Source organism: Takifugu flavidus, chromosome 12 (genome assembly GCF_003711565.1).
Source record: "Takifugu flavidus isolate HTHZ2018 chromosome 12, ASM371156v2, whole genome shotgun sequence".
Lineage (NCBI taxonomy): Eukaryota > Metazoa > Chordata > Actinopteri > Tetraodontiformes > Tetraodontidae > Takifugu > Takifugu flavidus.
The window spans coordinates 50,001-64,960 of NC_079531.1; the positions used below are offsets into that span (position 1 = coordinate 50,001).

General features: G+C 42.1%; 1 protein-coding gene and 1 long non-coding RNA gene across 6 annotated transcripts in view; both read left to right on the forward strand.

Annotated features, from left to right (window-relative positions):
* The window catches only part of col4a4 (collagen, type IV, alpha 4), a 40,770-nt gene that overhangs the window by 600 nt on the left and 25,210 nt on the right, over positions 1-14,960 (forward strand). For 2 of the 5 annotated variants that reach the window (XM_057048486.1, XM_057048489.1), the window contains exons 2-21: positions 3,529-3,686; positions 3,889-3,931; positions 5,342-5,413; positions 7,809-7,943; positions 8,057-8,101; positions 8,183-8,299; positions 8,618-8,686; positions 8,795-8,830; positions 10,282-10,344; positions 10,451-10,486; positions 11,025-11,066; positions 11,170-11,250; positions 11,541-11,585; positions 11,692-11,754; positions 11,870-11,914; positions 11,995-12,048; positions 12,427-12,487; positions 12,564-12,668; positions 12,751-12,906; positions 13,377-13,466. In XM_057048486.1, coding sequence (XP_056904466.1) covers positions 3,640-3,686; positions 3,889-3,931; positions 5,342-5,413; positions 7,809-7,943; positions 8,057-8,101; positions 8,183-8,299; positions 8,618-8,686; positions 8,795-8,830; positions 10,282-10,344; positions 10,451-10,486; positions 11,025-11,066; positions 11,170-11,250; positions 11,541-11,585; positions 11,692-11,754; positions 11,870-11,914; positions 11,995-12,048; positions 12,427-12,487; positions 12,564-12,668; positions 12,751-12,906; positions 13,377-13,466 — 1,405 coding nt within the window. In that variant the 5' untranslated portion in view covers positions 3,529-3,639. The other 3 variants (XM_057048487.1, XM_057048488.1, XM_057048490.1) reach the window with 3 other exon arrangements.
* On the forward strand, positions 6,160-7,734 carry LOC130534468 (uncharacterized). The gene is made up of 2 exons (XR_008952903.1): positions 6,160-7,024; positions 7,097-7,734. It is a non-coding gene; the product is annotated as an uncharacterized LOC130534468 (long non-coding RNA).

A 14,960-nucleotide genomic window follows, 5' to 3' on the forward strand; every position in this document is an offset into this window, starting at 1 on the left:
CTCTGCACGCATGGTCTAAAGCAGACTGAGGGAGATAACACCAGAGAGATAATTATCAAGATCTTGTCTGAAATCACAATGCGGTAATCAAAGGAGCTGGAGGACATCACTGATTCTGAACATCACCTTGGGAGAAAGGTTGATGGAAGCCCTAACCCTAACCCTTTAGACCTAACCCTAACCCTTTAGCCCTAACCCTAACCCTTTAGCCCTAACCCTTTAGCCCTAACCCTTTAGCCCTAACCCTAACCCTTTAGACCTAACCCTAACCCTTTAGCCCTAAACCTTTAGCCCTAACCCTTTAGCCCTAACCCTTTAGCCCTAACCCTAACCCTTTAGCCCTAACCCTTTAGCCCTAACACTAACCCTTTAGCCCTAACCCTTTAGCCCTAACCTTTAGCCCTAGCCCTAACCCTTTAGCCCTAACCCTTTAGCCCTAACCCTAACACTAACCCTTTAGCCCTAACCCTAACCCTAACCCTTTAGCCCTAACCCTAACCCTAACCCTTTAGCCCTAACCCTAACCCTAACCCTTTTTGATGGAAAAACTCTAGAGGTCATTGGTAAGCTTCCAAGAATCTCACAGCATGTAAGGAGCACAGATACTTCAGGCCCAGATGTGTAGAAGTATGGCAGAGGTCCACCCACTTCTCCCACGGTTCTTTTATTTATCAGTTTGTCGGTCACAAACCTGTAAACACCTGCTGATGGTAGCAGTCCTGTGTAGGTCTATTAGTGTCCATCTTCTTCCATTCATCACCGTATGGAATCCTTCTATATGTGGAATGAACGACCATCTCGAGTGCTGGTGAGATGAAGATGAGGAATGTTAAGGCTTTTGTCTGGGCTACTGCATATGTTGTGGGCCCTGGGGTCATCTTTGTGATGTTTTGTGATGCCATTTAGCCCTAACCCTTTAGCCCTAACCCTTTAGCCCTAACCCTAACCCTAACTCTAAACCTTTAGCCCTAACCCTAACCCTTTAGCCCTAACTCTAACCCTTTAGCCTAACCCTTTAGCCCTAACCTTAACCCTAACCCTTTAGCCCTAACCCTTTAGCCCTAACTCTAACCCTTTAGCCCTAAACCTTTAGCCCTAACCCTAACCCTTTAGCCCTAACTCTAACCCTTTAGCCCTAACCCTAACCCTTTAGCCCTAACCCTTTAGCCCTAACTCTAACCCTTTAGCCCTAACCCTTTAGTCCTAACCTTAACCCTAACCCTTTAGCCCTAACCCTAACCCTTTAGCCCTAACCCTAACCCTAATGAATGATGGTGAGGACCATGTCTTTGACAACGATGAGTCTCTTTTAGTTTGTGGAAACGTTTCCTTACCTGAAGAGGATGCATAGTGGTCTGGTTAATATTCTTCCCATCTTATTCTTTAGATAGCTCCACCTCTTTCTCCTTGATCTTTTGTTCTTCCTCATTTGAAAAATCTGCACTTTATAGACTGATGGAAGTCCCCATTAGTACAATCATTTAAGAGATCGTTATATATTTGAAATTATTTGAACTTCTGTCTGACATGATGTCTGTATGTGAACATTGACATTTCTATTAAATTGATCGGTAGCACCCTCTCAATCTCTTCCCCTCTGTGTGTGTGTGTGTGTGTGTGTGTGTGTGTGTGTGAGAGAGAGAGAGAGCGAGCGAGCGAAAGAGTGAGTGAGTGAGTTAGTGTATGTGAGAGTGTGACTGTGTGTGACAGTGAGTGAGTGTGTGTGTGCTTTCGGTTTTTTATGAATTCCTGGTATAAAAGTTAATGCGTGATTTTAATTGGATGGTCAATAATGACCATAACCCTAACCCCTGACCCTAACTCATGATATAACCCTAACCCAACCCTAACCCCAACCCTAACATCTGCAGGGTTGCTCATTTACACCCAAACCATCACATATTAGCAAACAGCAAAATGATACAAGTGTTTCACCAAGACAACAATCATTGGCCAGCAACAGGAAGTCCCCAAGAGAAAAGCTTGGGCTGTATTTACAGAATCAAATGAAGAATGAAACCAAAATATCAAGTGAAATAAAAATTAATCACATCTACAGATAACTATCTAAAATATTTCTGTGTAAAAATCCTGCTGTACCAACAGGCTGGGCGATAGTTCCAATGATTGTTGTCTTGGTGAAACACTTGTATCATTTTGCTGTTTGCTAATATGTGATGGTTTGGGTGTAAATGAGCAACCCTGAAGATGTTAGGGTTGGGGTTCGGTTAGGGTTAGGTTAGGGTTGGGGTTGGGATTGGGTTAGGGTTGGGGTTGGGGTTAGGGTTAGGATTGGATTAGGGTTGGGTTAGGGTTGGGGTGGGGTTAGGTTAGGGTTGGGGTTAGGTTAGGGTTGGGATTGGATTAGGGTTGGGGTTGGTCTTAGGTTAGGGTTGGGATTGGGGTTAGGGTTGGGGTTGGGGTTAGGTTAGGGTTGGGGTGGGGTTAGGTTAGGGTTGGGATTGGGGTTAGGGTTAGGGTTGGGATTAGGTTAGGTTGGGGTTGGGGTTAGGTTAGGGTTAGGTTAGGGTTGGGATTGGATTAGGGTTAGGGTTAGGATTGGGGTTAGGGTTGGGGTTAGGGTTGGGTTAGGGCAGTGCTTCTCAATTATTTTCTGTTACGCCCCCCCTAGGAAGAAGAAAACATTTTGCGCCCCCCCCCCCCCCGGCCGTGACTATAATTAGTATAATTTGTCTATGAAATTGTTATAAGTACACCTCTGCATAACATTGTATCCTTATTAATATTAAAGAAAAAAAAGAAAGAAATATAGACCAAAGCGGGATGATTGTTGCCAATATTCGGCACGTTTTTGCCGAAAAAACTCAAGCGGCTGATCAGCGTGCCTGGGGTGTAATGTCTTTAAGTGATGCCTTCATTTATTTGGCTTCATGCTGTCCTGCCAACATTTTTAGACACAGTAAACACACCGGTCTTTCCTCGTCTCCCACCGTAGTCGCAGTGAAGCCAAGCGCTATAAATGCTTCGTCATATTTCCTCGTCTTAGCTTTCGGGAGACTTTCGTATGTCTCATTATCTCCGTCTCTCTCCGCTTTTCTTTTCATCACTGTTAAGTATTTTTTCATGCTGTCTCTTGGTGGTTTGTTCACTGCGCTTCCTATCTGTTGCTCTGTGGTGTGTGCGCGCGGGATGTGCAATTACACTTTATTCTAGTACGGCAAAAAAAAAAAAAAAAAGTTCACAAGTGTCACACGCGCCCCCCCTGGCATCACTATTTGAGAAGCGCTGGGTTAGGGTTAGGATTGGATTAGGGTTGGGTTAGGGTTAGGATTGGGGTTAGGGTTAGGATTGGATTAGGGTTGGGTTAGGGTTAGGGTTGGGGTTAGGGTTAGGATTGGATTAGGGTTGGGGTTAGGGTTGGGGTTAGGGTTAGGATTGGATTAGGGTTGGGTTAGGGTTGGGGTCGGGGTTGTTTGTTTGGATGTTTGAAACAAACTAACCCATAACTGTACGTTACCCGACTTATTTTCCTGTTCTGATCTCTTTCAGTGTGCCTTTTTTTTTCAGAAGGACCACCAGCAACGTCAGGTCATCGGAGCATCTTCTTAGCTGGTCTGGCAGGAGGCAGAATCAAAGTGAGAGGGCTGTGCAGCGGCTGGGACTTGGTCTGACGTCACGATGCCGTTACCGTCCTCCACTGTCCCCACGAGCCACATTAATCTCTGGTAAATGGTGAAAAACAGTGTTTCGAATCTTCTGCAGAACTCAAACTCATGTCGCCATATCAAAGTCAGACACAGGACTGAGCTTTAGTCGTATTTATTTACAGTGTGACACGTCTGAATCATATTTTTCCCTAGGATATGACCTCAGTTGAACTTGATAAGTTCCAGTTGTTTAATTGGCTCCCTGTTGTTTCTGTTCCAGTTCTCTCCTCATGATTCTTGCAGCTCCTACAGCTGCTGTAGCGGTGAGTTGATAACCGATTCTTATCAAGAAGGAAAAAACTCAGCCAGTAAGACAGATATCTCCACTCAAATACTGCTACTGTTGCTACGCCTAATAATATAACCACAATATTGTCATTTTAAATCATAATTAAGCTCCAGCTAAGTCATCTGATCTCTGACAGAACGGAGAGTTTAAATTTCACATGATGTCAAAAACAGTTTGGAACAAATAGTATTTCATATTTATTTTGTCATCTGCATCAGCATTCTGTATGATCTGGAGACTACATCGATTAGATTACATTAAATTGGAATCATCTGGGCTCTTTGTCATTTCCACAGACAGCATCACATTTCCGTTCCTTTTTAAAAATTTCCTTCCCCAATTTCCCGCCATGCTTCTGTATAAATTAGATCATTTGTTCAGAATACACTATTTTAGTCGGTCTCTCTTGTCTGTCTTGCTTGTTGGGGGTCAGGCCCTGGGATTCTGTGAAGCACCTAAAGACCATTTGAACCGTAACAGACGCTACATCAATAAAGCTTGATTGATGAATACTAATCAGTGAATATTAAGTGACTGAGCAAGCACTGAAGAACAGACGTCTCCACGTAGTTCTGATGTGGGAGCAAAGTTTGGAGACCAATTATGAGATTGAGTGATATCCACATTCCTGCTGCCGATAACTACGCCTGACTGCTAACCTGGTTTACACAAATGCTGCAGGAATGTGGCTGCTACACAAACAGCAGGACATGCTGGGAAATCCAGTGTCTGGGACACAAAAGACCACAGAGATTATTAACGGGGTCAAAGAAAAAGTTGTGCAGTTCTTCAGTTTGAATACAGCGTGTAGGAGACAGATTATGACTCATTTTATGTTCAGCGTTAGGATGTTCACCCCTAACGAACCTGTGGAACATCCGTTACCCTCAAACTTTATATGATTAATATGTTGCATGTATATCAATGACTATATATTGAAATCAAATAAAGCATGATGCCTGAAACAGAACACAAAGTTACCACCATCAATGTCGCTGGAGTCAAAGAGTGACAATCCATTTTGATTTCATTAAAATGAATTCATGTTCGTTGTCTGTTCAGTCCAACTGATGTTATCAGGCACACACAGACAGATGCTTGTCTTTTTACATTCCTCACCGTCTACAAACCTTGCTGGAGAAAATACAACCTAAGAGCTTCAAATAATTCTGCCTAGATCCACTCTTGTCCAGCCCCTCAGTTTTGGATTTTCTGTGGCTTCATGGACACACACACACCCAGGACTGACGGACCAGACTTGGACTGGTTTAGCTGCTACGCTGGACTGTGACAGGAGATCAACCTGTTTGTGTGCTGTGATGCCAAATGTTCAATGATAATATATGATGTCATACATGTGATGTTTCTGTTCTGTGTTTTTCAGGGTGACCAGATGGAACCATGTGCAGGAAGGGACTGTTCGACCTGTCAGTGCTTTCCAGCCAAAGGATCAATGGTTAACTTCCACACATCACCCAATCAGAGCACATCATCTAACCCTAACCCATCTAACCCTAACCCAACCCTAACCCAATCAGAGCACATCATCTAACCCTAACCCAACCCTAACCCAATCAGAGCACATCATCTAACCCTAACCCATCTAACCCTAACCCATCTAACCCTAACCCAACCCTAACCCATCTAACCCTAACCCAACCCTAACCCAACCCTAACCCATCTAACCCTAACCCATCTAACCCTAACCCAACCCTAACCCATCTAACCCTAACCCATCTAACCCTAACCCTATACTGGTATAAAATCCTGTCCTCTCATGATGGTGCCCTCATTTCCTGTTAGAACAGCAGTGATCAGGACGCAGCTCCGTGTTTGTGCTGCTGGGACCACCAGACTAACCCTAACCCAACCCTAACCCATCTAACCCTAACCCATCTAACCCTAACCCTAACCCTAACCCTAACCCAACCCTAACCCATCTAACCCTAACCCAACCCTAACCCATCTAACCCTAACCCATCTACCCTAACCCATCTAACCTAACCCATCTAACCCTAACCCACCCTAACCCATCTAACCCTAACCCAACCTAACCCATCTAACCCAACCCATCTAACCCTACCCATCTAACCCTAACCCATCTACCCTAACCCAACCCTAACCCTCTAACCCTAACCCATCTAACCCTAACCCAACCCTAACCCATCTAACCCTAACCCATCTAACCCTACCCAACCCTAACCCATCTAACCCTAACCCTAACCCTAACCCTAACCCAACTATAACCCATCTAACCCTAACCCATCTAACCCTAACCCATCTAACCCTATACTGGTATAAAATCCTGTCCTCTCATGATGGTGCCCTCATTTCCTGTTAGAACAGCAGTGATCAGGACGCAGCTCCGTGTTTGTGCTGCTGGGACCACCAGACTAACCCTAACCCACCCTAACCCGAGCTCCAGAGTATTGTGGGAACGCATCTGTCTGACTGATTTCACACTTCAGTCACTTCAAAGAAAAACGGATCGAAACTGAACTAACAGAGATCAGAACTGTCACATCTCTCACATCACACACAGATATGCACACGCAAGTGTATAAAGACAAAGAGCGCACGTACACACACACACACACACACACACCAGTGTATAAAGATAGAAACACACACCAGTGTATACACACAAATATACAGACTCACACAGTCACAGATACATTCAGAATAGACGAATCATACACATGTTCATGCACACATAAGTGTGCACATGTGTACACTGATACACAAAAAATGAAGACACGTGCTCGGAAAAACCCCGACACAGACAAAATAGATAAACACACGCATGTACACATTCAGACAGATACAGTACACACAAACATATACACATTAAAATGCATAAGATATTTTGATACACATACACACAGATACCTATGTGCATCCTACGGTGGCCCTGAAGTGCAAATCACAATAAAGAGAAAACAGCATTAAAGTAAAACTAAGAAAATTAAGAGAAACACGATGAGATTAATAGGAAACACAACAACATTAAGAGAAAATATAATTCCATTTACCGAAAACGCAACATCAACCAAACTGGAAGAGGCAGGTGATGTCATGTGACCTTGCAGGTGTGGAGGCACCAGCGAGAACCAGAAAATGGGGCCACTGCGCCTCCTAGTGGACACACAAGAGCACAACACACAAAACAATCAGCTCAAAACCAAGATATCAAAACTGTCCAGTTATTGGACTATGTGGAAGGTTCACCAACAAAAACACAGGCTTAGCATTAAACAGGATTAGCATTAAACAGGATTAGCATTAAACATGATGAGGTTGAAAACAACTGAATCCAGGAGACACCTTTGATGACAATCAAGAAATACCTTTTGTGTGTATCCCACATTAACATAGACTTAATACAATATTTTCCTTAAGTGTTTGATGCATCTTAAAGCATTTTGGAAAATGAAATTGATACAGAGAATTAAAGAATATCATCTCAAAGGTGGTTCTATTTTCAGGTTTGGCTATTCGCACTCTGGGACTAAAATGGAGGCATATTAAATTTTTATTCATTTTCTTATTTGTTTACACCATCAATTACTTGAAAAAAGCAGTTGTTCTCATTAGACATTGTTGATTAAATATTAATCACGCTGTAACTCGGCAACGTCCTGATTCTCTCATCGTAACCCTGACGGTTGAGAGCATGATTGCAGCTGCAGGTCACAGTGGTGTTTACTTTCCATGATTGCAGTGGGGTTTTCAGGCTTTATCAGACTTTTTCAGCTCCGAAGATATTTGTCATTATTTTTATTTTTTTTAAAAGGAAATATATTTGGTCAAATTTGGAATTGTCAGGAACTAATTATCTTTTTTAACTGAAGGGACCTCCTGGTTCTCTGGGAAGGCAGGGTCCACAAGGGCCTCCTGGTTTTCCAGGCCCTCAGGGGCCCTGGGGAGAAAAGGGCCAAAAAGGAAATGAGGGCCAGGCAGGAGCTGCTGGACACAAAGGAGATCTGGTAAATACGTTTGGTTCTGGTTCTGTTTGATTGCTCCTGAGCTGGAGGTGTAATGATTGACTAACCAATCACAGGCCTCACTGGGAAAAATTTGTGACTTTTTCTGATTTCAGGGAAGTGTTGGTGTTCCAGGTTTTCCAGGCATGGAGGGAGTCCCAGTAAGATATTTCTTACTGTATTAATTAGACCAGCCAAGAGAGGGTCAGAGGTTAAACTGATGACATGCGCTTGTGTGTCAGGGTCACCCAGGTCCAGCTGGAGGTACTGGTTTTCCAGGCCTAGATGGATGCAATGGGACCAAAGGAGAGAGAGGAGATCCTGGACTTCCTGGAGAACAAGGACCAAATGGAGAATCGGTCAGAGATCAATCATTCAATGAGGAAATCTTGAAAGTTTGACCAGTCACAACATGAAAATGGGGTCATTAATAGGGTAAAGGGTCAATACGTACTAATAGAAGGCAAAACATCTTCAAAAGACAGAAGATGGATAGATTTAGTACACTTAGGTTTTTGTGAGAAACAGGACTAGTAATTAGTTATGGTAATCACATGTTTGTAGTTACTAGTAAAAGTAATAACTAGTAATAAGTAATTTTCTTTCAGTTCATGTGCACTCAGATGAATTTCTGTTTACCTTTCTAATGTGGTATATTGTACTTACATGTTCTGCAGGGTTTTCCAGGGCTCAAGGGGTTTTCTGGTGAAATGGCAGCTTTCATCATACAGAAGCCTGGAGTGCCAGTAAGTACGGGGGTTAGGGTCCCAAGTGCTGTAGCAGTACTGTGAGTTCACAAATGACGCCTTTCTGTTTCCATAAATTTGTTCCTCATCAATAGTATTGGTTGACAGGGAGATGTCGGCCCTCGTGGACTTCCTGGTTTAGAGGTAAGAAGAAACCTATGAGACTAGAACATGAACATGAAACAGAAGCACGTTTTCAGGAGAAAAAGAACCAATAGAACTTAAATAGAGTTAGGCCCAAAAATATTTGGACAGTGTCACAATCTTCATGATTTGGGCTTTCTGCCACATCAGACTTTAAGGTTTAAGTTGAACCAAAATATGACTAAACATGTGGGAATTGTAGCTATTTTTATACAAACACTCCTCATTTGGGGGGCACAAAAGTAATTGGACAAATAAACATAGCCGTAAAGAAAATGTTACTTTTTAATATTTCGTTGAGAATTCTTTGTAGGCAATGACTGACTGAAGTCTGGAACCCATGGACATCACCAAACACTGGCTTTTCCTCTTTGGTGACGCTTTGCCAGCTGTCTTTACCTGTTGCTTGTTTGAGGGTCTTTTTGTGTCTTGAGCAAGTGAAATGCATCTCGATTGGGTAGAGATCTGGTGATTGACTCAGCCATTGCACAATATTCCGCTTTAAAAACTCCTGGGTGGCTTTTGCAGTATGTTTTGGATCACTGTCCTGGAGTGAGCAGAAACCCTAACATACACTTCAGAATTCAGCTGGCTGCTTCTGTCTTTTCTCACATCATGAAAAAACACCAGTGACCCGGTGCCGATGGAAGCCAGGCATGCACATGCCATCACCACGTTTTACAGAAGATGTGGTGTGCTTTAGGTCATGAGCTGTTCCAATTCTTCTCCAAACTCTTATTTCCATCATTCTGGTTCACGTTGATCTTAGTCTCATCTGTTCAAAGAACCCTGTTCCAGAACTGGGCTGGCTTCTTTAGGTGTTTTTGGCTAAATCAATTCTGGTCTTTCTATTTTTGAGGCTGATTAATGGTTTGCACCTTCTGGTGAGTCCTTTGTATTTACTCTCATGAAGTTCTCTTTATGGTAGGCTCAGATACTGATACACCTACTTCCTGGAGATTGTTCTTCACTATGGAAAGGATTCTGCAATCATCCACCACTGTTATCTTCCGTGGACATCTAGGCCTTTTGGAGTTCCTGAGCTCACCAGTCACAAACTGTTGATTTGGCGACTCCTGATATTTTCACTATCTCTCTGATGGATTTCTCCTTTTTTCAGCCTTCTGAGTCAATGTCCAATTACTTTTGGTCCCTTGAAAAAGAGGCAGCTTTGTATTAAAGAGCTGTAATTCCTAAACCCTTGCTCCAATTTGGATGTGAATACTCATATTACAGCTGAGAGTCTGCACTTTAATTCCATATTGATTATACAATTTTAGCCCAAATATATTTTTGTAAACAGTTAAAACAAAAATTGTGTCACTGTCCAAATATTTTTGAAAATAAACTTGTTGGTAGTTGTTTTAATGACTGCTTGTACTTACAGCTGTGTGTCATTTTGGTATTATATGCGTGCGCAGAGGCGCAGATTATTCATTCTATTGTTTTAGGGAAAACGTGGTCTGCCCGGTCCACGAGGAAATTCTGGTCCTGCAGGACCAGATGGAACAAAGGTGAGTAAGAATAAACACCACAAAAATGGTCACAGTGGTAATAGAGCGATTAATCATTGTAGTAGTACTAAATAATTATAATGACCCAGTTTCTGCATCTCTACAGGGTCTGCCTGGTCTGCCAGGGTCAACAGGTCCGCCTGTACGTAATGATGTTTATGTAAAATTTGGTCGGACACGCATTTAATATTCTAGAATATTTTATTTGTGTGGACTGCTCACCTGCATGAACATGGAAGTCATGTAAAAACAGAACACATTCAACAAACTAAACAAGTTCAACTCACTGAAATTGTCTAGATGGCAACAAAAAAGCTTCAGGACATTTGGCAGGTGAAAGGGCTCGCTGCAAAAATGTCAGGGTTCTGTTTCCCCAATGATAAGTTGGCTCATCGACCCCATCGTTGTCACTAGTACGTGAATGAGAATGTGAAAAATTAGATCAAATTTGTAATCTTTGGAAGCCAGTGTGGCCAAATAAACAGAAATTCCCATTATTAAGAGTTAATAATTATTAGTTAATGACCACTGCTGATGAAACAGAGCAGTGAAGCCACTGTATAAGGAGAAGTTCCTCTAGAAAAAATACAGAAGAGGCTTTAGAGTCTCCTTCAAAAACTCTATTCATTAACCTGTTAATTATTGATCATCAATCACGCACTGTCAGTTTTGTATTTTAGGGAGAAAAAGGTCGATCCTTGCCTGGGCAAAAAGGAGATGAGGTAAAAAAAATAAAAAATTCATGGACACACCTCTTCAACAAAACATCTGTAGGACTTTGCAGTATTGTAGAACTATGCTGAAGTATTGTTTTGTTCTCCACAGGGGGACCAGGGCCTCCAGGGGCCACCAGGACCGTTTGAGTATGTTGACCCACCAGAAGACCTTTACATCAAAGGAGAGCAGGTGGAGTTTTCTAATCTTTTCCTGCGGTTCTTAAGAGCTGCACAAAGGTTGAATTTGTGTACAGCTGTAACACAGTGGTTTTCTAGGTTGTTTTTTTTAGATCTACCCTGGTTCCCTTCATCTGGAAGGAATTCAGCTGCTTTTATTTTTGCTGTTGGTTTGATTTTTTTTTTTTTAGGTGTGTTGATTCTAATGTTGGATTTGTTAAATCTAACTGGTTTAAACCTCAAGTTTAGGTGTTGCTCCAATTTTGGTGTGACGTGTCATCTTTTTTTGTTTCTGTTCTCCAGGGTCCTCAAGGCGTTAAAGGTATCTGTGGGCCGCAGGGCTTGCCAGTAAGCTTACATGTCAGATTTACACCAGTAATTTTGGTGAAATCAGGATTGAATTGGTTTGTGATCAAATGACGAGAAACAATGAGCATTTCTGGTTGGATTTCAGGGTTTGGACTCTCTGCCCGGTGTCAAAGGAGAGAAGGGCATTCTAGGTTTTCCTGGGCCAAAGGTGAGTAGACTTCTGTGTATTAATTGTATTGTAAGTTTGATTAATGGCTGGTGTCGAGTTAACATAACATGAAATGTTGACCCTTTGATGTCTGATGATCACTTTGGTGTAACAGGGACTTCCTGGTAATGACGGGCTGCTGGGCAACAAAGGTTTGACAGTGGGTAAAATTCAAATCCTTCACATTATAATAGTCATATTTTTTCTATTGCTTTCATTTGGGATTAATTTGTTTTTCAGGGAATTCAAGGAAGTCCAGGTCTCCCTGGTCTGATTGGTCGAGAAGGCCAGAAGGTCACTCCTTTTCATTATATATTGTTAAAGACAATAAAAAAGACTGACCTGTCTAGTTAATAAGAGCGATGGCTATTCATGAACCTTTCTCCCATATGACAGGCATTCAGCCCTTTAAACTGCATTGGCCTAAAGAGTTTCAACTCCTGCTTTCAACAGTTCAGTTGACTCTTCGCTAGACATTATGGATTAATATGACCTGGAATAATAAGACAATAAATGGACATAATTGTAAATATGTTTTTCCTTTTGATGGTGTCCCATTAAATGGGTGGGTTTAAATCGAACAGCTTTCCAATATGCAAATTTTGGTAAAGTGTAGTGGTACATGAGAGAGAAAGGCCTTTATGTGGGACTAATGAGTCAGTCTCTCCCCAGGGCATAATGGGAGAACCAGGTCAAAAAGGCCACTCCCAGGATGTTGACATTACTCACACAGGTATTAATCCTTAAGGTATGTCGAGGTAGAATCTATAGTGCAGTCAGCTGTCAACTGGATGTCTACTTTTGCCCAGGTGATGATGGGGAAACTGGAGCCCCTGGAATGAGGGGCTCTCCAGGACACATTGGACCAATGGGAATGTCTGGTCCGCCAGGAGAACCTGGAGTGTCCATACCTGGTGAGTAGTTTGAGAAAAATGTTGTACTTCTGATAAATGTGCTCAAGTTCTTTGTCAAATATAAAATATTATTTCCTTCCAGGACCAACTGGCACTGGGGGACAGATGGGTGTTTCAGGGTCAAAAGGGGACAAGGGAGCTCCAGGACAGTTGATTACAGATGGGCCAACACCTGGTGAACCTGGAAAACCTGGGAAGCCAGGACCTAAAGGAATCAAAGGAAAGCCAGGGATTTCAGGTACCACAAAGCCAGTTTCTTGTCATTTCAAATTTTTTAAACAGACATTTTTGGAGTTGTGACATTCTGATGACAAATTGTAGTCTCTTCAAAAAGCAGATAGATGTGAAGAAACAAAGAAATCTTGTGACCCAAAAATGATTTATGTGTAACACTTAATGAATGATAACTTAATTACTGATTTGATTGCAAATCTGTCATCTGTCACCGCAGCTTAAGGTTGCTGTGAGAGGGTCTTTTTCCACACGCCTGGTTTTGATAGTCCTATGAGAGAAATAAACGAAGATGGTCAAATCCACACTTAAACCCTCCTGACACCATTTTTTAATTCATACTGGTTCTTCATAGAGCTTAGTATTGCTGGGAGAGATGATGCCACGAAACATCGTCTCAAGTGGTGACAATTCAAATGTATTCTCACTACCAACTGGACACGTGTACCTTATTCATAATCCTCTGTTCTTTCTCAGGTAGATATTGTCTTCCTGGGGTCCCTGGAGATACTGGAAAAAAAGGTGCTCAGGGTCCTCCAGGTGCCCAAGGCATCGCAGGAGTTAAAGGTCCGTGCTGGAAACATTGAAATTTTAATTAACTGATGATTGTGGGGGCTAAAGAAAAGAACACCACCTAGAGGAAGGACATCCCAAGGACAATTTTACTGAAGGGCACATATGTTGAAAGAATACCTCCAGACAACATATGTGAGTGGACAGTATGAAAGAAATCAGCTTAATTAAAAAGCATACAAACACATAATTGCAAAACCCAGCCACGTTTGCTTGGTAATGCAAAAGTATGCATCGTATGTAAACCTTTGGCTAATGCGAAGGTAAAAAACAAACACCAAAAGAAACAGACCAAAGAGACTTTAACTATAGCCAAAGCAGTAAGCAGATATAAATGAACATGCAAAGGAGCATCAACTATAAACATCGCAAACAATAATGTGAACATAATCACAATATAAGCAAAAAGAAAAAAATGTACAGGAAGCAAAAACCATACCCAGACAACAAAAACAATAAAAATATAGTTATGAACTAAGGTTTGCCACTAGTAGCTGAAGGCTGAGGTGTGAAAAAACAGTTGAAGCAAAGCCAGAATTAGCAAAAAACAAAACAGGACCAGACAAGATTGGAAGCTGCCACGAAATCGGTATTGCCAACTGTCATAGTTTAATCCAAACCAACTGTTACATCACAAAACTATGAAAAGCCCAGTAAGGACAGGAATACACTACTCAGACGAAACCACCAATAATGCTGCCAGCTCCACTCATCAAGAATGGGGGTCCAAAGCTCCAGACCTGGTGTGGATCGTACACAGGGAAAGTTTGGATCTTACAGGTAGAGTGGTTAATAACGCCATGCTGCCTCTGACTGACACAGTGGGCACTGACATGGTGGGGATCATTGCCATTGAGGCCAAAACTAGTGTTCTGAATATCTAGACCTTTGGATGGTGACCCTATGTTTACCAGACTCTTCAAGATTCAAGATTCAAGAGTACTTTATTGATCCCTTTAGGGGGTGTCCACCAGGGAAATTAGCATCTCCAAAGAAACGTACAGCACTGTACAAAATTTCCCACCACCATTACACCCCATTAAACCTATTAAAGATAATATGGGAAGTCTAGTTGCTATGTCTGCAAAACCAGCGAGGCTTTGGGATGTTTACTGTGGTCCCCCAGTCTGAGGAAGCAGGAAGCAGCCAGACAGGACCAGTGTGGATGTTGGGAAGAATTCATGCCTCCCTTTATGTGGCCATTCCTTCAACTTTTAACAACTCACATGGAAAAGGGGAAATACCACTTCTGATATACACTTCAGAGTGTATCTCACATGACAGCAGTGTATTTGAGTGTCTCTGTATCCCAAATCCCTATCAGCAGGATACAGCTGTGAAAGTTTGTCAGATTCTGACTAGGGCTGCAACTACTGATTTATTTATTTATTTTAATGGTGAATAAATATTTTCTCGATTAATCGACTAATCATAGGGTGACCAGAAAAAGTGAACATTTGGGCTTGTGTGTGTCAGTATTAGAGTACA